This window comes from Dermacentor albipictus, chromosome 3 (assembly GCF_038994185.2).
Source record: "Dermacentor albipictus isolate Rhodes 1998 colony chromosome 3, USDA_Dalb.pri_finalv2, whole genome shotgun sequence".
NCBI lineage: Eukaryota > Metazoa > Arthropoda > Arachnida > Ixodida > Ixodidae > Dermacentor > Dermacentor albipictus.
The window spans coordinates 13,014,064-13,038,265 of NC_091823.1; the positions used below are offsets into that span (position 1 = coordinate 13,014,064).

Sequence of the window (24,202 nt, forward strand, 5' to 3'; positions counted from 1 at the left end):
AATCTAAGTACACGGGTGTTTTCACATTTCGCCTCCATCGAAATGTGACTCCTGTGGCCGGGATTCGATCCCGCGACCTTGTGCTCAGCAGCCCAACACCATAGCCACTGAGCAACCATGGTGGTTGATCTCGCCAGTCAGCTCAGTGTGGTGTTTGAAGGCCATGAAATGACTGCATCGTCGAAATCTGTCAAATTGGCCCTGCCAATTGTGCTCTTTTCTTGAAAATGCAGGGCACGTTCTCCCCTCGAATGAAGTATTGTTCCTTTTCAACATCTTTGCTTTTACGATCGTGGAACCCTGCACAACCCCACCAACACCGTACTTGGCTGCGATTGCCTTTCCTTGGAGCCCGTTCCTTTATTTCAAACATACTAATATGTTATCTGTTCTGTGCATTCTACATCTTAATCTCAGTCAGAATATCCCCAACACCTGCATGCTCTCTCAGGCATACTGCTGTCTTCCTGTCTCGTAGGCATAATTAGCATAATTGGGCATAATTAGGCATAATTAGGCATAATCATGCCTCTTATTTTGTCTCGTCAAATGCTGAATGAAAACACACTATGGCAGCAGGATGGCCATAGTGTGTGCGTACACACCAGTAGTATCTGGTACCACGAGATCGCTACAAGTTTCGAGGACATGATGAGCCTTCTTTTTCACGTCCGAAGCTGTATTGCTCTTTGCACGCATATTGAAATGGTTCCATTAAAATGTAACATGAATTATTACTTGTTGCGATCTTGGGCATTTGGAGCTCTGTAGTGTAATTACTGTGTTGACGACTTTCCAATAAAGCAATAAAGACATGACAGACATTTCCTGTCAGTACTATAAAAAGCCTGGTGGCTTTTTTATACAGTATTGGAAGAGTGCATCGTCGTGACTAGATATCAGCATGTGATGGTGACATTAGCCAAATGCACTTATGACTGAACTTATCTAATAACTGACCAGTATTAACAAATAATCACATAACAGGATAATTGTCAATTTAGTTTGAGAATGTAACTGAGCTTTGTATTATATCTGAACCAAACATCTTTGGAGTTTGTTGAACAGAGCCTGTAACATTATCTGCTTGTGAAATAGGACTTGTAATACCTATCTAATTGCTATGAGACAGGGCATGAGTAAAGTCACAATAGTGCATGCACAGTTAATGACATTTAGTTGGTGATACATAAAAGTGCCCTTAAACTATTTTTCATATCTAAGAGAATCATTTAGACATAGACAGTATCCCGTGTTATGCTGTCTCATGAATATTTCATGATAGCTTGCAATATTAGCACACTCACTGCAGCAAAAACTTTTGAAGCCCCAATTCCTGTGCGTGATGATCCACCGGTGGGTCGCTTGTCATATTTCTCTGGTGTGTCTTGACCCACGAGTGAGTCACCAGGGAGCTGTGCTTTTTTTGAACTTCCTGAAACTGCAGAAGGATAGCACCACAATGTATCAAATTAGAAGCAACAAAAATTTTGCTTCTCCTTTGATTTCTAGTGAAGACTTTGTAGCCTATCTTAGTACCTTCAGATGGTCTACTGAGGCATACACATGTTAAGCTACTGTGGGATACGCATGTTGATTACATCAGCCTTGAAGGTTGCTCTTAATGTTGGTAGTTTACATCACCATGGAAAATCTTTTCCTACCAATGTGAAACTTCTTCCCTTTCAATCATTACTCATGTCACATCTTCATTACTGTCACCTTGTTTGAGGAACTGCTGCCTATACGAGCCTTAATAAACTGTATTCTTTAAAAGAAAGCCCTAAGAATCATATTTAATCTTCGTGGAGACTGCTCCCCTTCAGAGATTTTTCTTAATACAAACATACCCAAACCTCTATGATGTCTGTCTTTTGCTTCGCTACAAACAAGAACTCAGACGCAACATTTAAATTATTTCTGGTACAGCTTCACTCACCTTTCACACACCATCATACCCTTTATGTCGTATAAGATATTATTACGATATTATCAAGCGATGCTCAAGAGACGGGCCGCCGCGAGAACGACGAAGTTGGTTGCTGCCCTTAGCGTGAGCGAGGGTTGGCCTGGCTGTCTGGCTCCAGTGTAAATAGCCTGTAAATAGCCTCTTTCATCTGTGTCTTTTCACACATTACAATATTTTTCCACTAGCACATAACGCTCACAACTAGGCTCACAGGTACTGAAACACTATTTATCTAAGCTGCTCAACACCATTGCATTTGCGGGCTTTAATATAGGTACATGTAGTGATGCTTAACTTAGCTGTCATTTCACAATATGGCCATTATTGTGCAGTACTTATTCTTTTCTTGTAAATGCAAACATGTACTTTTGTTGCTTTTCATCTTACTCTGATTACGTGTTCTCTATCTTAATAAGCCTGAAATTTCTGTATTTTGGCACATTGTAGGCACTTATAATTTTTTTCTTTCTTGCTAACTCCTTAAGTGTTATTATTTGGCCAAAAGTGACCTTCTTTTCTTTTTTTCTTTTCTTTTCTTGGGGAGGGGGTGGGGGCTTATTCTAAGGGTGTGTGAATATTCGAAACTTTCGAGTAACCAATCGAATGGTAGTCTTTTCGATTTGGTCTTTTAGTCGAATAGTCATTATGCATAAGTGCAAATATTTTTCTGATACTTTTTAGAATATTTCAGAATGTTAACTGCGCACAGTTAAATATAAAATTGGAGCAATAGCACTGTGTATTTTCACCCCAGCGGGCGTAGTATAGACACAAAACACGAGAACTTGCACAATGGAGCAGGTTGCATTGCTTAGGTAGCCATACTTTACAGACTATACAGCAATTGTTTGCACTTTCTAAAGAGTTCCATGCATGCTAAAAACACTGATGTTTGCTTCTAATGCTTGATTTGCATCTTTAATAAACAACACTTCATAATGTACTATGTAACTTCCTAACTTTAAGAAGATAATAGGATATGAACATCATTTTACATTAATGGTGGTAATGGCTGTTTATTATTCAAAAAGTGTTCGGTGTTCGGTTCAAGTCACCTCTCACGCTATTCTATTCATATTTGATTCGATCTCAAAAATCACTATTCGTACACCCCTACTCATTTTCAAACTTCCATCCATCGAAAACCCTTCTAAAGCTTTCAATCAGTTTGTTTTGTGTTTTAAGTGTAGAAAACCTCATTTAACCTTTTCACTATGCAATATACTATATGTACAGTCAACCACAAAAGTTTACGGACCACGGGACCTCAAAAAACATTCAATTTCCAAATAGCCTGTAACAGTAGTCAGCAAAACAGAACATCACAATGTTGTTCACATATACGGGTTGAGTCTGTAAGAGTGAATACTAAGCTGTGTTGTGAGGCCGTGCAGATATTCAAGTTTTTCTTAGATTTCGTGTTCTGTAAAATTTTGTAGTTGACTGTACTTGCGATTGTCACAAGCGATACAGTTAGAAATTAGGAAGAATGCTTTAATGTAGCCTGTTTCAAAATCAACTATCCTGCAAAGCAAAGTTCTTCACTGAAGAAAGTTTTTCATGTATTCTTACACGACAACCCCCCTCCAGATCCTGAGGGGAGCTGTCAGCGTCCATGCTGCATCATTGTTGGGCCAAGCCATTGTCGTCTTTGCTTTCCAAATCTTCACTTTTGGTTGAAGGGGCGACAAGTCTTCCTCTTTGGTCTAACACCAAAACTCTAGTGCATCACTTCCGCTCCCAATTTCAGTGAGAGTTGAGCGGCGCTCTTAATTTGCACACGCCACTCACATGCAAGCTGTCAGTGGAAGATGCTATTGTTCTAAATCTGTAAAAAGGCTGAGCTCGTCCAAAACACTTACGAGGTTAAGACTGGTTGTCCTTCTGCTTACTGTTGTTATGCCTGTATAATCTTTATTGAAGTCAGTTTTCCTGTCCTTCCAGACTTGATTTTATACCACTGTCCAACTGTCTAGGGCTCAAAAGCTCATCAAACTACGGCCTTTTCTTCTGTAGCCCTCTGACAATGGAAGCAGAAATAAATAGTGTTTGATATATTGACTGATTGACTTCACTTGCATCCTGCAGGAAAGCAGTGTACAGCCACACAGGAGGAATAAGTGCCGTGACCCACCTGTGGCCCACATCACAGTGAATGCGTAAAAGAATAGCTACAGGTTGTTGAAAATTAGCCAAATTAATACGTTCGTGCATTTCTCATTGCAATAATCCATTCATCAATATAGCTTCAGGGTTTATCCATTTATCAATATAGTTTTAGGGTTTATTTAACTAACACAGATGCTTTCATTTGTGCAGATTAGCACATTCCCCTGTTCAGAGCTGCGGTCATACTCGTGCGGGAAGCCCTGTGGTCGTTCCTTAGCCTGTGGTAACCACACTTGTGCCATGGAGTGCCATGAAGTCGAAGGAGCACCCAATGATTCACAGGTATGACAGAAAGAGACCATCAAAAACGTGATGCTAATGGTTGTTATTAGCTCCTTTGACTGGTTACTTTAGAGCGCTCTCGCGGTGTGGTTTACATTTGGCTGGTCAGATCGCGCACTCGAAGCAAATTTATCTGGCTTATTTCAAAGGGCTGCGCTCCAGCTCGGAGCACTTGAAGGGGCTCTCGCCTTCACTCTGGGAGGGTGACCGAAATTGTACAGAATATCCTGATCACATATTTTGTTGCATTGCTCTGGGAGAAGCTGAACATCAGCTTGGTTCGGCTTTCTCTGACTCCAATTTCAAGAAGGCCCCACGTCTCTGCGAACCTAGTTGAAATGCAGTAGAAATCAGTCGAATGTACCAAAAATGTGATTGCCTTTAACCCTTTGAGGGTCGAATTATTTTGGAAAAAAACTTTCCCAGGTGGTCAAATTACTTTATTGCAGATCTTGAATGTACAAAATGTATAAAGTCGGGAATAAATAGTAAAAAAAAATTAGGAACAGTATTTTGATGTCGGCATGACTCAGAACTGCAACATGTTCACTAGTATTTCAGAGTGTGGTACTCCTTGAAACACGGGTCTACGCACAGTGCCTTATCGCAGTCTGCACGCCTAAAATGCGTGTCTGTTCTCCTCTTGGAGCGACTAGTTGTGTTGGCGCACACATGACATCTCTCCGTGCGGCTGCCTTGGGCAGAGGTCTGAGGCACTCTCTCGCGTAAGCGCTTTGCCACAGAGAGCGAGAATACCTCGTGAGCGGTGGTGATAAACAAGCTAAGAGCAGCGCCAATCAAGATAGAAATCGACTTCCGCCGCACCTGCGAGAGCATGCTGACAAAGAGAAAAATGACGTTTCGGGTGCCTCTATTGCGATCACGCGGCAAAACCGAAACTGCAAAAGGGGTGTCGCTGCAGTCTGCATGACGTGCTGAAGCTAGAAATCAGTTCTGCTTATCTCCCCAAGAAGGTAGCACAAATTTCAAACGCTTCTTGTAAGTCGTAAGAGGTGGCAGCACTTCCCAGTGAGCACACATCGTTACTATCGCACGAAATTTCAAACGGAGGGTCAAAACCATACTCGTACGGCAAAGACCTTGCGGGACAGAAAACCGCCGCCGTACATGTATGGCAAAAACCTTCAGAGGGTTCATGGATTAATAATTCCTAGTTAAATTTATTTTCACAATTTTGTTAATACAAAAGGTTGTTGAAAGTGGATTTGGATCCCGAGAGATCCACTATTTCGGATCCAGTGTTTTAGTGTGCGCTATAAATGTATTCTCTCTATTGCTGCTGTCTGCGCAGTAGCCTTAACCCCCTAACTTTTTACAGTGGTGAATTGGGCTTGTTGGTACATATTTGAAAAGGCGGCAGCACACCAAAGACACAGACACACAGATGAGACGACAAGGACGAGCGCTGAACTTCCAATAACGTGATTGGGAATAGTTCATGAATATATACGTGCTGTCCAATCCAGGGGTTATCATCTGTGCATGCGTAAATATGCCAGCTATTTGTCTGAAAGCGTGATGAAGGGAGGGGGATGTGTCAGCATGGCCTCCATCACGCTCCTTGAAGTGCTTCTTTGAAGTTTCGTGCAAGAATTCTCGAAAACCGTCTGAGCAATTATTACTGCTTTACATCCATTCAAAATGCCAGCGATGAGGCTATAATTTTATGTATTGCGATGTGTGCTGAGAAATCTTGAACTAATACGTTAATGTAGCTCCAAAAATGAGCACATTTCTAGAAGTATAGAAAGAGTTAAGGGCTCTTTTTACAGCGAAACTGTCAAGGGCAACTTTCCCCGCTATCGTGTCTGCGTGTACAAAAAAATCTCGGAGATAGTGCAATGCCGGGCCAACCTGCGGCAGAGGTGACACAAGCATTAAGCACTCCCTATACGTGGGCTGATCCCAAAGATAGTGCAGTGCCGAGCTGACCTGCAGTGGAGGTGCAGTTTGCCATTAAGGGGCCCACATACACAGCTTCGTTGGTCATCGTTTACAGAGTAAAAGGTCACTAAGTTTTTTTTTTTCTCGAGAACCAGATCCAAAATGGCTCATTTTATAATGACATGAAATGCTTCAAAACATGCTTGGAACACAAAAATATATCTGGGACACTTGTATGGCAAATAAAATTGTTTATTTACCGTTATGAACTGTCCATTTTACTCCTTGAAGCTTCATGGAAAAGGTTATATAATGTTTAGATTGCAGTGTTCTTTAACTGATACTGTGCAAACTATTGAGGACTACCAGCAGTATGATAGCACTCAAAACATGTCACCCCGGACCGCCCTTTCTCACACCACATACCCGAGGCCCTGGTTTCCTTGCAGACATTTTTTTCAATGCTGCGCCTTTTCAGGTAGCAGATGACACAACAGCGTGTCTGTGCCGGGCACACTAGCTGCCATATTATGTGAAAAATCTCACTGAAAGTGCAGATGATACAACAGCTACTACCATCTATGTTATGAAACGAAAATCGCCTGTTGATGGCCTCTTTTCATCACAAGGCATTCCGAAAGTGGTGAAATACCCATCACGAGGTGAGCTTGTCTTAAGCCAACAATCGGCAGTCGCTTGTGATGAACTGAGGTCATCAAGAGCCCTCGAGGGGTTAAATGGCCATTAAACATAAGCATTAAATCAATGTACAGTTCATTTTTATTAATTTGACCCTGCCAGAGCCAACACAATTGATCGAATTATCTGGCATGTCTAATCAAACAAGATGCATGAAAAACGTTAAAATACACCATTGATTCATTTGGTAGTATTTGCCCGATTATAACAAGCGCCCGAACCAAATGCACACCTGCTTTCTATGTGTCCATAGTAGAAAACTAGCATAGAAATGGCATTAAAGCTCCTAAACAAAATAGAAATCTAATGCGCACCCAATTCTTTAGCAAAATAATAATAATAATAAAAAAAAACAAAGAAAATAGGGGAAGGGTTTGATATGTGTTGCACAATGATGGCCAGTTTCCTAAAGTCGGCTTCACCGCAATACAGCTGTCTTGTGCGGAAGGATTACAGACGTTGGGAACACGGTTTTGATATCGTATCCGATTGCACCGTGGAGGCAGTTCTCAGCATAATTTTCTTGGAAAAAAAAAGGTGTGCATTAGAATTCAGCAAATACTGTAATCGGACGTTGTGAGCTATGATTATTACTTGAAAATCTTCCTAGGGCAGGCCAAAAATAGGCATTTCGACAAGAGATGACTTGTGTTCAACACATTCACTGTCCCCTAAGTTCTGCTTAGACATGCTGCCACTAAAGGGGTTGTCATTGGGGTCACTTTAGGGATCAGGCGTGTGCATGTTCACTGGTGGAGCTCGTATTTTCTGGCGAACACCAACTTTAGGATTGAAACAACGAAACCTTGGGCCTATAGAAATGCATGGGTGCTGGCTGAGACCTTCGGTCGAGATGGAATTGGATGAGAAATCTAATTAATGGAAGTCGAATTAGAAAGGTTTACTGTATATCATTTGGTTACCCTTCTAAAGACCTTGCAATGGTAGTTTTATAGCAACAGAAAATTATGACTGAAGGTACCGTACAGTTCTCTGCAATTAAAATCTCTTATGACGGCAGGCACTTGCGCTGGCTATCCTGATGGTCATAGCCAGGCACTGCTACCAGCTTTGAGCTAAGAGTCGGCTTTGAGCTAAGAGAGAGGATGTCACACTTCCATGACAAGTACTGACAGAGTGGTGCGAGTGTGTCTAACTTGTCTGTGGATATTGCAACAAAAGATCGTGAACTTTCCATTCGTTCACTTTGAAGTGTGACATTATTAATTTTCTGTTATTACTGTAGTCAGTGACAAGTCTGAGATGCCGGAGTAGCTCATTGTGATGTATCCGCCCTTCAACCTCCATGAAGTAGCTTCCTTACAATTCAATCCAATTGTAATTGACCTAAGCGTACAGTGTATTTACAAGATCTGTTTGGATCCGTAGTCAAAGGCTAGTAATGGGTAATGAGTCTGATACTTCAGCTAGCTGGTTGAAATGCATGCTAAAAGCATACACAGAACACAGAAAAGGACCACAAAATATAGTACCGATCCAGCGCTGTTTTGTGGTCCTTCTTCTCTGTGTTGCATGTTTGCTTTGTGCTGCCATTCTAATGTGCTAGTAATGGGTCCAGATAGAAGTGCAATAGTACATGCAAGTGTTGATTCTTGTACACACATTGACAGTGATCATGAGCAAGTTTTGCTGTATGTTCACACTGTTTATCTTGGTTAAAAAGAAAGGAGAAAGAAAAAATATTGAAGGCATAGAATATTAGACTGCAATATAACAGCGGTGTGCAAACAGATGCATCTGGTAATATTATTTTACAGACCACATAATACTTACGACTTCACCCTGCCATCTGCTAGCCGCCTGGTTAGCTCAGATGGTAAAGCGGCTGCCCCAGAAAGGCGGTGGTCCTGGTTTCGAGTCCCGGACCAGGACGACTTTTTCTTCAACTGCGAGGCCTTTCTTTCGAGGAAACCGTATGGGTTTCCTTTGTTGCAATTGTTACGAACGGGTGGATGTCTGACTTTTTCTTTATTAAGACCACATAATAGAAAACTGCATACAAGTTCAATGCCATGGATACAAAGGGAAGTGCCCCAGAACCTCTGAAGTGTTAGAATTGAGAATCACCATGTTTTGCTTTGAATCGTATTCTGTTAAGAATACACCAACTCGCTTCGCTCTCTTGTCAGCATGAACTTGGTGTTTTTGAGTGAGTGAAAATATTGTGGCATATGAAGAGCAATGTGAGGTTTTTCTTCTTTCTTTTTTGCAATTTAAAACAGGCTGGAAGCAACTGCAGCACATGTGACGAAGGTTGCCAGAAGTTGCGCCCACCTGGCTGCAGCCATCCTTGTAATAAACCATGCCACCCAGAAGACTGTGCTCCATGCACCCAGTGAGTTTGCCGGGTTGTGCAGGAAGTTCTTTTAAATCAGAAACCAGATTATATTTGAAAACGATGGTACAAGAGAAATAAAATATCGCAGTTTTGCCATAAGGGCGAAGCAATGAATGCGATAGCAACATTTTAGAATATTACACAAATTGCAAGACTCGCAACTGTAGTGCCAGTATGAATTGAAGTAAATGTAAGCTGACTAAGTAAAAATGAGCTGTTGTGTTAGGGCTCCTCTGCTTGGATTCTGCCGTCCTACAATTTCATTTATGTTTATGAATTAAAGCCAACTTCTTTCTTAGCTGCTTTACCACATTTCCGTATTGGGCATGTATCAAATTTCTTTCCTGGGCCGATGCCGGAGTTAGTGCACAGCCACGCAATAAAATTACATCATTTTCAGATTCAAGCTCTGTTATTGTTTAGCAGCTTCAATACAGTCTACGCTCGTTACAACGGACCCTCGTACAAGACTTTTGGATATAACGGACCATATTTCAACCTTAGCTTCTTCTACCTATTTTATTAGTGCAATGAAGTTCGCTTTTGATGGACCGCGCTTCAATGGACTATCCACTACAATGGACAGAACTAGCGGAAATGTTTTCAAGATCGGGCGTACAAAACCTACTTTTGCCGTGTTGACACAAGCTGACAACCGACTTGCGAGGGTCAGCCAATGATCGTGGTTCAATATCGCGCATACGCAATAAGAAGGCGGGACGGACCACGCAGTCTTCTTTTGTGCGCGAGGCACTGAGGGAGGCAAAGGAAAGAGGGGTTCTACTCCAGCGACTGTTGCTTACGGTGCAGCTTTGCAGGCGCCATATCTTGAAAGCGATCTGCGATGTGGACAAAGTGGGTGCCTGTGCGGGCCTCATCTTCAAAGCAATTAATGTGGCGAATTGGGCGTGTTGGTACATATTTGAAAAGGCGGCAATGCTTGAAAGAAAGACACGGATGGAGACAGGACAACAAGGACGAGCACCTGTCTCTGTCCGTGTCTTTCTTTTGGCGGCTCAATCTAGTGCGCGCAAGGGAGGAAAGCGGCGAGGATGCGTGCTGTCTTTCGTTGCACGCAAGGTGTTGGTGAGAGAGGGTGTTCTATTCCTGCGGCTTCTGCGTATGACGCGGCCGCACGGGCCCTCTCTTTAAAGTTATTCATGTGGACAAAGTGCCGGTGGCTTCATCCAGTGCCGGTAGCTTCATATGTGCTGTGCTTTCGACGTTTAGCTGACGTTGAAGCGAGAGACAGCTGTCAGTTCACTTGCTGCTGCTGCCGCACTTCCTCACTCCAACATTTTGACAGCTACTTTCCGCGGTCATCGAGCGAGATAAAACTACAATCCTTACCTCGCACAGGTGTCTACTAATTTGCTGTCGCAATCAATGCTTCGCCTTCTGGGTATAACTGTGTTTTTTTTTAACTTTGGACATTCATAACTCACTCTTTGCAATAACGTAAGACATCACTACCAAAGTTTCGGAAGTGAGGTGTTTTGGATATTACGGACTTCAGATAAAACGGAAGTTTTTTTTTGTTAGATTATCAAGGTCCATTGTAACGAGAGTTGACTGTATTTAAGTCTGAGAAGATTTCAGATAAAAGGCATGTGCTGCCAGCATTTTGTTTCATGACATTTGTTTGTGGGCTGCCATTCTAAAAATTCTGAGGAATAGTTTTGTCAGGAATGTAAGACTGGGTAGAAGCAACTTTAGTGATAGAATGGTGTGGCAACGTAACCCGCATATACCGCATGTCATATAGCATGGCATGGCATATAGCATAGATATGCCCAAATATATATGGAACCTCACGGCAACGACAATGGCAAAAATTCGCTTGGAGTGTATATAACTGCTATCGCAAAAAATAAAAAGAAAAGCAGCACCAGTTTTTGAACAATTCACAAGATACCAATTTGATGCAAACTAAAGAAATTTGGAGCAGTGACGACATGTAAGCAAACATGTTCTTGCTTCTGATGCCGCTTCTTTTTAAAAAATGTTTGACTCTGTGTATAGCCTGCACTTGAGTACACGAGCATTGCAGCACAACCACAATCTACGTAGCTTGTTATATGGTGGGGAAAAGAATGAAAACAAAGGGACAATCATTCGTCCCATTTTTTTTTTTCTGCATCCCAGTTCTCTTTCATGGAGTTTTACATCACGTTTTTACATTGATTTATCCAACTTTGTTTTGCGAAATGCAGGCCAGACGTGCATATAGCATGAAAGCTTATCTTGCTGATTCCACGCTTTATGACCAAGAGGCAGCCAGAAAACGAGTACTCACTATGAATATCAAACTGACAATGTGAAGATGGAACTTGGTCAAAAATACCTTTGTTCAAGTTCTATACTCACACTATTTATGTCATGTCCAATCAGCTAGTACAAGCCTGCATCGGGCTTCACTATGAAGAACCATTATCACCAAGTTAACCAGATAAACTTTGGTCAGAGACACAATAGTCTCCTTGAAGCTGGCTCAGATACACAGAACAGCTTGTCTAAAAAAAGTCCAAACAAATTTGTGAAGAGATTTGTGTGAATGTGTGAAAAAGAGCATGTTAAAAAATTAAACTTTACTTGAGTCGCAAAGACATTTTATACTGACATGTGTGCTTGTTTATCTTTCTCCGATGACCACTGTTCAGCGGCTAACACATGTTAAACGTTATCGCACAGCGCAAGACACGCCTGCATGATTTGGAACTTACACGAATTTAATGTCCATTCTATCTGTTGTGCATGTCCTTGCCAAACCTTGTATTACACTAGAACCTTTGACGAGTGGTGTATAAAAGATGACGCCCTTGACCCGCTGATCAGATTTCGCCAATCGCTGACTGTGTTCACCGCTATCATTGTGCTTTGAGCGTTCCTTTTGTGGGCACAAGTTCACCCAATAAAAAAGTTGGTTTTGTCATTCACAGTCTTGCTCCTGTGTTCGTGACGGTTGCTACTATGTGACATCTGGTGGAGGTGCTTTTGCATTCATGTACCGGATGCCCCCGTCACACCCACACTCCGAAGACAACAGCAGCATTGCCTTGGACTATCGAGCAAGCCACAGGCTACCATACCTGCCCCCCCAGAGCATGGACTTCTTCCTGAGCAGACCAGAATGACCCACACCAAGGCAGTAGGCATGATGACAGCCCCGGCATCGCCTGTCCTGCTGCAACAACCTCGAGAGGCACCGACCTTTTGTGGACCATCAGCTGATGACCGAGAAATGTGGCTGGAGACTTTCAAAAGAATCGCAACATTCAACAACTGGAACTCGACGACAAGCTGCAGCATGTATACTTCGCCTGAGAAGACACCGCCAGGACGTGGTTTGAGAACTGGTAGTCGACCTTGACAACATGGGACCTGTTCCACAACGGCTTCCTACCAATCTTTGCGAGCGTCATGCACAAGGAAAGGACAGAAACTGCTCAAAGCTGGAGTTCAGCTCCTGGACGAAAACGTTGCCATTTACACGGAAGAAATAACCCATCTGTTCTACCATGCTGATCTCTATATGTCCGAGAAGAAGAAAGTTCGCCTACTCATGCGTGGTGTTAAGCAAGAACTTTTCTCTGGAATGATATGAAACCCACTGAAGACCGTTGAAGAGTTTCTTCACGAGGCCACCATCATCAAGAAAACACTGGAAATGCGGAACTGGCAATACAACCACCACACGATTTTAAACTAGGCCGAAATTCAATCACTGCACACCATTGACTTGTGCGCGACCGTCAGAGTGGTCGTGCGGGAAGAACTTCAGAAGTTGTTCCCTTCATCACAGCCTCAAGTGGCTTCGATTGCTGATGTCGTACGCAAGGAGATCCTCAATATAGGAGTCGGCGATTGGGAAGTCCCTTAATCGCTGCAGCCTCGGCCGGAAGCTGACATACACCGCTGTAGCCCGCTGTCACATTCTCCCTCCGCGCCTGTGCCAGGGCATGGTAATGCCGCAGTTTTATCGTCCACCGTTGCCCGACGCAGCATTCCAAGGAAGACGGATGTTTGGTGCACTCCTGACCACTGTCCGCTCTGGTATCACTGTGGAGAAACAGGCCATGTCTACCACCAATGCTCACACCATGAGATGGGCCGAAGCGGCTTCACCATCAATGCACCATGTCCACAGCTTGGTGAACAGCCACGTGACATTGTCGACTACATCGCCGCAACACACTAGAGGCCCCGACATCCTTTGCGTTTGCCGGCGCCAGGATGCTACCTGTCGCCACAGCTCCGACCATACACTAGCCCAGCCCAGGCCTGGTCTGTAAGCCCATATCCGAAAAACTAATAGCAGTAACTGATAGAGGTGCGGTTGCTGTATGTTGAAATGCTGAAGACCCTTTGCCACCGCTGCCGATGCTTCAAGATCTATCTCCACGACGCAGCAACAACACACCGCCATCCCGACGAAGCCTGGAAGCCAAGAATAGACCTACGAAAGAAGACATGTACAAGCCACAAGCCAATGCAATGCAACTGTGATCCGACACCAGGACCTAACTTCAGTGCAAGACAAAGAACCAAGCCACCGACCTGGACGTGCATCTTGACGGCCATGAAGTCGCCGCTTTTGTAGCCTCTGGGCATCAGTGGATTATCCACCGCCAAGTTGAATAAAGTCAAGACTACATGGGACGGCCCTCAAATTTGGACAGGCGGAGGACACCTGATAATGCTGACTGTAATCTGCATGGCAAGAATTACAGTTCATGACCGGGCCTACCCTGCAACGTTCATTGTCCTCTAACAATGCTCGCGAGATGTAATTCTCGTCATGACTTCCTGAACCAACATGGCACAATCATCGACCCGAGGTCGAAGTTGATAACGCTGCCCACAGACCAAATGATACCGTCAGGGAGGACTTCCAGTCAGCGTGCCTTGAGTCTTCTTGATGACCATGTCAATATCCCGCCTTGTTCCAGCATCGTTATTTCCATCGGCACTGAAACACCCACAGACGTAGGAGTAATGCAGGGCGACTGACGTCTACTTCTTGACCGTGAAATTTGCATCACAAGAGGGATCACTCGACTGCTACGTGACTATATGTATCCTATATTTAAACCTAGGGTAGCAACAGTCAATAGCTAGCCACCATGACAGGCTAAAGTGCCCCTTCATGCTAAGTAATGATTGTGATATTTTTAATCATCTCTTGTCTTCTTTTACAAGGGTTACAATTGAATGTACCAACCAACACTACCTGGAGAGTTTACTGGACAAAAATATTTACAAAGACAAGCATATATACAGTCAAGGGCAAAAGTCTAGAGACCACATCATCAGCGAGAAATTTAAATTTCTTCTAGCATAGTTGTGCAAAAGGTAATTCCCTTAAGAGGAACCTCTAGCTCAGGTGCTCCTATCTAAATAAATGTAAAAGGAGAATTCGTTTTTCTCGGCAACCACTGCACCAAATTTGACGAGGTTTCTTGCATTTAAAAGACAAACTTAAGATCTAGTGACTGTTGGTTTCAAATTTTTTATTTAGGTCGTGAACTTTTTATAAAAAATTGACAAAACTCGAAAATTTTCAGAAAACGAAACTCCCTAGTTTACAACTCTCTAATTCAGCAAGGAAAAATTATATCACAATTCTGTGAATTGCATCTAATAGTACATCTAAAGCGGACAAAATTGATATGTTACACATGAATCTAAAAAAATTCAGTAATATGGAAATATGGCTTTTTGCAGAACCCTTGTACACAACATAACAAATTCACATAAGATATAAATTAACGTATAGAATTTGTCCGCTTTCAGCCATCTAATGAATGCCGGTTAGGGAACCGCGATATCTGTTTTTGATGCAGAGCTATTAATTTATAAACTTCGTGTGTCTACTTTTTTTTCACTTCCGTATTTTTGAAAATCTTTTTCACGAAATTCAGGCCCTAAATGGAGATTATGTTTCCAACAGTCACTATAAATTAAATTTATCTCTCAAATGCAACACATTTCATTAAAATCAGGCCAGGGGTTCTCTCAGAAAAGCGTTGTTGCGTTTTACATGTATTTGAATAGGCCGCGTCGGAGTTGGGCCCAAGGTAAAGCTTCCTCTTAATGCATGACAATGGTTGAACGAACGCACATAGGCTGCATCTCAGGATTTCAGCTTTCATGCCTTGGCTATGAAGAAAAATGTTTCTTTCGCAGCACCTACAGTCACTAGATATTTGCTTGCGACTGTAGAGTATGTTCTGAGATTACGAAAAAGGAATAAAGATATGTCAGCACGGTACTGGATAATTTGATAAACAGCTTGGTCAAAACAAAGCCCAAATATACTTGTAATAATAATAGCTGTGCCCTCATTTTGTGACAGTCCAGTTGTTTTACATTCATATTTTTTGCATCCATTGGCTGATCTCGAAGGTCTTGTTTGGCAGATACTGGCATAATAACAGTGGCGTCTGATCCATTGACAAAAGGATCATTACCAACTACAGACCCTGATAATTCTGACCATTATGCGTGAAGGCATCAATTATAGCGCACTATTTAATTAAAGGCATTTTTGCAACTGGCAGGTACGTCAAGATGAAGTGTCATTGTGGGCTAAACCCTGTCTACGTGCCCTGCCACCAGTGGACGGTGGAGTCCAGGGACCGGCAGGATGAACTGCAGAGCTGCAAGAACAGGTGCTGTAAGCAGGTGGGTGGCTGCAAATGCAAGCTCTTGTGCTGCTCTGGTGGCAGATATAATGTGTGCTTCTACCCTAATCATTTCATTCCATGACTGAAACAGTTCTGAACTAACTGTGGTGTACTATTTTCATTGCCCCCCCAAAAAATGACCAAGAGTGGTCATGAAAATTACCATTCACTGGGGAATGTGGCCATGGCTATGCAACATTTGTACTGGCGCATATACAGCTGAACATTGTTACAACAAAATCTCATTTGATACAAAAATTCCTTTAATATACCTGGTATTTGTTCTGAGCAAACACACTGACATTGGTGGAAAGAGAAATTGCAATCGGGTCTATGCAAAGGAAACATGTGTCATGCTTCCTTCTGACAGGCCAGCTGGGAGTATCCTGTTGACTTTGATGGACCGGCGGTGGCTTGCCATGACAATAAGTGGCATGTGAGCAATGCAAAATTACAAATGTGTTTCATGATGTCATTTATATGCATTCGTGTGATAGGTATGATTGCATGGGATTGGCATGCTTTCTAATGGCTGCAATCCAGCCAAGCCAAGCCACTGGTCAATACACATTTATGCTCCCAGAACGTCCCTTTCAGAATGACAATTTGTTTACACCTAATGTCCGTTGTCGCAAGTATCAGACTGATGCAAGATAGAAAGATGTTAAGCATGTTCATTACCAGTGGAATTTTCGGCATATTTTTCGATTTCTAGTTGCTAACATGTATTTAAAAAATATTTTGGTAAAGTTGCACTGGATGGCAGAGCAGGTGGTGACATATCTATATTTATAGCATTCCTAAGGAATTAGTACATCTTTTCCTCCCCACACAATTGCACCAGATTGGTTAGGTTTTGCATTAGACTGTACAGGATTGAGGGGTAGATAAGATATTCACTGTGCAGTACTCTGCAAGCATTGACATGTAAGGTGCGCATTCTTCTGGCCTTTGCAACAGGGAATTGAATTTGCTGAGCACAAGGTTGTAAATTTGATCCCATCCACCGTGGCTGTTTTCTGATAGGGGCAGACTACAACAAAACCCCTTGTGTACTTAGATTTAGGTGGGTGCTAAAAACACAAAGTGGTCTGAATTAATCTGGAGCTCCCCACTGTGCTGTCCCTCGTAACCAATGTGTTGCTTTGGGGCATTAAACACTATAATAAGATATTTTTAAAAATTGTGTTTTTTTCTCACTGTTTCTCTCTCCTTTCAGCTGGAATGTGGCCATCGGTGTCCCCTCAACTGCCATCCAGGCACATGCGCCCCACGTAGCCAGTGCCGCAAGAAGGTCACGCTGCGCTGTCCTTGCAAGTGCCGCAAAGTAGAGGGACCCTGCTGCGAACTTCAGAGCAGTCTTGACTGCACTAATGAATGCCATTCCAGTGTACAGGTCAGTAGCAGCGTCCTGTGCGCACACATGAAACTGTACTGTCTCACCAAAGCCATGCATGTGGTCACTGCCACGGGTTGGTGGCAGCATACCAGAAATAAGGCCAGGAGAAGTGCCCATCTACTGTTCACTGCTGTTTCCTTCATGCAACACCAGCTGGATTGAAAGATCATGGGTGGATTAGCAGTATACAATGTGGATAAATGGAAGCGTGAATGACGTCCTTTTCATGGTTCTCATGCCTAGTTGCCTAGTGCAATCTGTAACTTTGACTGCACTACATGGATTCAGGGATATGCAAGTACAGAGCAATTTTTCATTTGTACAAAAGCCATTAACACCAGATGTGTCCTACTTGAATACTACTACTACTTAAAAAAATGTTAACGGCCAAAGAAAACATACAGTAAATCTTTATTAACTTAACCAATTTTTTTAGATAGCAGAGATAAGTTGATTTTTTTTTTTTTTTTTTTCTGGCCGTGGTGTAAGTCCATTTTCTTTTCACCTTTTATCTCGAAAAGCTTTTGCAGCAGAGCGTGGATATCTCGAAATCTTGACTCTAAAAATACAGGAAGAAAGCAATAGGAGTTGTCATTCGGATCAATAATATTGCATTAGGATAAATCGTCTTGACTCGACGTCAAGCAGCTACGTCGTATTGGTACAGTGCCAGTAATGCCGTTGTCTATAGATGGCGACATAAACGGTTTTGTTGCATATGAAAGTGACTGAGAATATATTAGTGGTGGCATTTCGAAAAAGCTTTCTACGCTCTATGCATGGCTGAACAAGTTTATATTGTAATTTTGTTTATCTCGAAATTTCTGCTGGTTTTTGCAACATGAGTTAATGGAGTTTCACTGTATATAGTACTACTATCAGAAAAGCAAAGAACATTGGTGTGTTTGCGTGCTGTTACGTTGACCTATTAGTGCCCACTGTACTAGAATCGGTACACTTTGTTTCGCATCCCTACCTCTTGAACAGCTGAACGTTTCCTTTTGGCTATTTACATTTGTTCTACCCAGAGGGCACACTCACACACTCTAATACAGGGTAGAATATACTGTTTACACCATATCTAAAAATTTCGTGCCAATTTCTGCAAAACTGTGGACTTGTGGCGGATTAGAATGTGTACTCGCTTTTAATTCATTTCTGCTTGCCTACTTTACATATTTGCATTGTCCTTTTTACAGTGTTTAGTATTAGCACATATCTTGAGGATGTTAGAAACAAACTGTCTAACCTGCCACTTCCTTTCAAAGAACAGAACACATATATAATTTATGGTAACCAGCTGACAATGTCAGCTGGTTCTGGCGATGATGACAATGTCAACAAGATGACAATGTCAACAACGATGCTTCATTGTTGACATTGTCAACAACGAAGATGGCAATGTCAACACCGATGCTTTTGCCATGAACACTGTCTGCGGTTAGTGTAGGTTAGCAAAGCCTGCAACAATATTCTGCCAAAATGTTTGCATTGCAGTAGCATTATTGAGGGCACTTTAGCTGCACTCGTGATGTCGGCACTGCCGTTGCTGTGCTAGCTGGTTGTGATTATGTGTGTGTTTGGATGCTCAAGTTGGATGGTCACAGCTACTACGCTGTAAAAATCAGGAAACAGCTGCGATGCCGATTTTGTCACACCCGAGCATCATGGAGACATGAGAAGCGCCCAGCCACTTTGTGCCTCGAAAAAAGGTGCTTCAAAAAATTCATACAGGCAGGTAGGAGCACAATGACAAGTGTCTTGGCCATTGAAACCCCGTGTGCCCAGTGTACTAGATGTAGCACACCATTGTAGCTTGAGAACCAATAAACTTCTCTACATTTTTTGAAGACGTGATATTCGTGTTGTTCTTTTATTGTTCACAAACTTTGATGAAAATCACACTGGCACTTTTATCATGGGTCATAATGGGCCAAGAAATCCTTACATACGGTCAGGGAAAGTTTGCAAACAGATGAGGCAGAAACCTTTTTTGATCATTTTCCAAGGCACACAGCGACGAACTGGAGCATCGTAGCACTCTTGCATGGAACACAGAGCTTCAACATTGTAGGCTGCCTGCCTACACCATGAGGAAATTGCTTTTACAGCAAAGCTGTTTAGGACTAGTTGCCCCAGGGTTGTGTCCGTGTGTAGACACAAAATCCCGAAGATAGTGCCATGCCAGGCCAACCAACGGCAAAGGTGAAGCAGGCGTTAAGCACACCCCATATGTGTACCGATCCCAAAGATAGTGCAATGTTTGGCCAACCCGTGGCGGAGGTGCAGTTCGCCATTAAGGGGCCCACATACACAGCTTCGCTGGCCATCCTTCATCACAGAGTGGAAGGACACTGAGTTTTTTTCTTTTGCATCTACTGAACACGAACTTTTTTCCCTATTCATTCTGATTCAGTCCAGCAGCGTGCACAGCAACATAACACTAGTTTACTAAACATGCCTATCGGAGTGCATTATCTATGGTGTACGGAGCTAGTAAAGTCGACTTTTATTAGTTTGATCTTAATGAAACTTGCTGCTGGGCTAGTTGGTTCATAATGCATAGAAAAATATATTGTGCAAAACAGACAAGGACAAGAGGGTAGAGTCACAGACTGGCACAAACATTATTGCAGTCAGAGTCGGGCAATATAAGCACATTATGACACATGCGCAATGAGGCAGCACACATTCACTACAGGAGAAAAAAAAAAAAAAGAAATGATGAAATGTGTACAAAATGATTGTGTCACTACAGCATGCTGTGCAAGAACCTCTCCTCACTACCAAACAAAGAAATCAATGTATCGCTTATGCATGCATTACCTTTAGAGGTGACAAAATGCCTCCATCAGCTCTCTGGCAGCAGAATCTTTGCTTATGGCTAAAACCTTGATCTCCTGAAGTCTCGCAGTGCACATGCAAATTCGACAATGACCAGGCAATTGGGCTATACCATTGTAGTTTACCAAATGTTCATGCTCCCTAGCACAATCATTAATGCAATGTCCAGTTTGCCCAATATGACTTCGCACAGGACAGCGGAATTTTATATGCAGCACCTAAAAATGCCTGAGTGTGCTTGAATGCCTGAGTGTGCGTCTCATGGCAACTACCAGTTGTTTCCCTCTCAGAGGCACTGAGGCAATTTTGGAGGAGCATAGGCCAGCAAGTTTGCCAAAAGCATGTTAACCCTTTGAGCGTTGAATTATTTTGAAAAAAACTTTCCCAGGTGGTCAAATTACTTTATTGTGGATCTTGAATGTACAAGATGTATAAAGTCGCGAATAAATAGTAAAAAAATATTAGGAACAGTATTTTGGTGTTGGCATCACTCAGAACTGCAAAATGTTCAATAGTATTTCAGAGTGTGGTACTCCTTCAAACACGGGTCTCCGCACAGCGCCTTATCGCAATCCGCACACCTAAAATGCGTGCATCTTCTCTTGGAGCGACGAGTTGTGTTGGCGCACATGACATCTCTGCGTGCGGCTGCCTTGGGCAGAGGTCTGAGGCACCCTCTCGCGTAAGCATGTTACTGCAGAGAGCGAGAATACCTTGTGAGCGGCGGTGATAAACAAGCTAAGAGCAGCACTAATCAAGATAGAAATCAACTTCCGTCGCCCCTGCGATAGCGTGCCAACAAAGAGAAAAATCACGTTTCGCACGCCTCCGTTGCGATCATGCAGAGGAACAGAAACCGCGAAAGCGTGTTCCCGCTGAGAGTGAGGATACCTCGCGAACGGCGGTTATAAACAAGCTAAGAGCAGCACCAATCAAGATAGAAATCAACTTCCACCGCCTTTGCAAGAGAGTGCCGACAAAGAGAAAAATGACCTTTCGCCTGCCTTCGTTGCGACCACGCGGCGAAACCGAAACCGCGAAAGGGGTGTTGCCGCAGTCTGCGCGACGTGCTGAAGCTACAAACCAGTTCTGTTTATCTCCCTAAGAAAGTAGCACAAATTCCAAACGCTTCTTGTAAGTCCTAAGAGGTGGCACCACCTCCCAGAGAGCACGCATCGTCATTATGGCGTGAAATTTCATATGGAGGGTCGAAACCGTACCCGTATGGCAAAGACCTTGCGGGACAGAAAACCGCTGCCATACACGTACGGCGAAAACCTTCAAAGGGTTAAAGCGATCAATTTGTTTGGTCCCGCCAGTGTCGAATTGACAGTAGTAGATTGTATTGCTGATTATAGTTGGAAGTTTGAGCCAGTCCATGTCTCTATTCTCTCGTCCTTGTGTGCTTTATGCAGCAACTTTTTCCTAATCCGATCTTGATGGGGCTGGCAAAGTTGATTTAGACAGTTTTACTTAGCACACACTATACCATTACATACGCCATATTATAGTGGGTCGTCACTGCGCATGTGCAGAACGCTCCACAGGCCATAGCGTATAGCATGCGGACACTATTTCTCAGATTTAGCGTGGTATGTTTGCGTAGTTTGCATAAATGTAAAACATGGTGGCAGTCCCAGCTGCCCACTTCGAATTGAATTTGGCGTTGCTTTTGTTAAATTCACTTAGTTTGTAGCGAATGACTGTGTAAACGGCTTTCGCTTAGTCTCAGGCCGCTTCGACAACAGTATTGTGAATAACCTTGTAGAATTTTCAAGATCGCTTCTTGTTTTGAACGAGTCAAAGCCTAATGAAAGAAACATTCAAGATGTCAGCGGCACCTATCGGCGAAGTCGGGAGATAGCCGTGGCGTAGGCATGTGGCCTCTGAGGTCCGAAGATCTCGCAGGGCAACTAAAACTGTAACAAACTTGCGCGGCTTAGCATTAGCATGCTTAGCGTGTAGTGTACACTATAGTTGCATACGCTGTGCTATAACTGTCTAATTACCCGCCGTGCTTGCTTAGTGGCTATGGTGTTGGGCTGCTAAGCATGGAGGTTATGGGATAAAATCCCGGCCACAGCGGCTGCATTTCGATGGGGGCAAAATGCGAAAACACCCAAGTACTTAGATTTAGGTGCATGTTAAAGAACCCCAGGTGGTCCAAATTTCCGGAGTCCCCCACTACGGCATGCCTCGTAATCAGAATGTGGTTTTGGCACATAAAACCCCATATTTTGTTTTATAACTGTCTAATTATTCAACAGGTCAAAGTAACAGAGGCAGAAGGTATGCCCCAACACACTGCTGCTTCATTTGGCAGTATGTGCCCAATTTTAACATGCCCCTGAATCTAATGTGTGCCTAGTTTTTTTAGGTTGAAAGTAGAAAACTAAAGTAGAAATGAGCTTGGACCTCCACTGACATTAGTATAGAAATGATATTGGAGTTCTTAAAGTAGAAAAACAACATGCAGCCAATTTTTAAATGAGAAAAATGTAGCATGTTTCCGATTCTGACAATTGTAAAACGATGAAAACGAAGTTTATTTTCACAGAATGCAAATTTATTTACATCTGATGCTCAACATTTTTGCTCACAGATAGCACTTTATTGCTCATTAATGAACCACAACATCTCATCCATTACACTCTTGACACATTACATTGATGGAATGACTCCACAACAAACACAACACTATTATGACCTACACCTAGACTAACACGCCACTAGTTTCTTCTATGACACATTCAATCCTCTGGAACGTTGAAAACACTTGATCTGACTATGTTACCACTAGCTTAGCATTTAAAATAACTTGCCTGTGGAATGAACTTTTGTAATCGAAGACTGAAAGCAGCACATCATTGTATCCACCACCGTATCATGTGAAAACTTGATGTGTGACCATCTTATAGTGACAACGATGATGACATTGGCTTTGATGGCAGGCTGTCGCAAAAACTGTAAATGTGGTTTTGGGTTTGCTTCCAGTTGCACCGTGCAGGCTCTTTATAGAGCAATTTTCTTGGTAAAAGAAGATGCATCAGAATCGAGTAAATATGCCAATTGCTAGCTGCTGTTCTTGCCAAATAAATACACATCATTGTTACCTGCTATTTTCTTGAGAAAATCTTCCTGAGGCAGGCTGAAAATAAGCATTTTCAGCTGGAGACATCGTGTCTTCGATGCATTCAGTGCAATCAATGTACCCCAGCACTGCCAGGACAGACGCTGCAGATAGTGAGGTCCCGACATAAGCCATTTGGGTCAGGTTTATTCTAACAACCAGTCATTTTCAAATTTTTTTAGTGAGGGACAATTTCAGGTTCAATACGGTGAAACTTTTGACCCATAGAAATTGATGGGTGCTTGCTGGGGCTTATGATCAGGATTATATTAAGTGAAAAATCAAATTAATGGAAGTCTACTGAATTTCACTGTTTGGCAAGTCGGTTATGAGCTATTCTTTTTTGGACTTGAATATCTTGGCGACGCCACAACATTTCAGGTTACAATTGTGTTTCAGCAGAGCTGTAGCCAAGGATTTTGTGTGTGGAATACTATCACTAACTTTTTCTTCTTCTTTTAGGAAGAAGACCTGAAGGCAAGAGAACCTAAGTCAGAGCCAGAAGAGAAGACAAAAGGCCACAAATTTGGACAGATTCAGGCTCTGATTGCACTCAGTGCTGTAGTGCTGTTTGCTGCTATGGCATTAGCCATCTGGGTAACGCAGTGGAATGAGTAAGAAATGACTCAAACTACACTACTCTAACAAAAGAGAAAAAATAAACAGACTACTGCAGGTATTTATAGTCCATTGCTGACATCATTCATCATGTGCATTCATGTATATTTCAGGTGGTCACGTGCCTGAATCATTTTGTTTT

At 42.7% G+C, this 24,202-nt stretch overlaps 1 protein-coding gene across 1 annotated transcript in view; it reads left to right on the forward strand.

Annotated features, from left to right (window-relative positions):
* LOC135898858 (NF-X1-type zinc finger protein NFXL1-like) overlaps positions 1-24,121 on the forward strand; it is a 62,033-nt gene extending 37,912 nt beyond the window's left edge. Inside the window, exons 15-19 of the mRNA XM_065428027.2 lie at positions 4,289-4,420; positions 9,268-9,380; positions 15,944-16,067; positions 17,289-17,465; positions 23,905-24,121. Coding sequence (XP_065284099.2) covers positions 4,289-4,420; positions 9,268-9,380; positions 15,944-16,067; positions 17,289-17,465; positions 23,905-24,060 — 702 coding nt within the window. The 3' untranslated portion in view covers positions 24,061-24,121. The remainder of the gene's footprint in view (positions 1-4,288; positions 4,421-9,267; positions 9,381-15,943; positions 16,068-17,288; positions 17,466-23,904) is intronic.
* Positions 24,122-24,202: the final 81 nt, after the last annotated feature.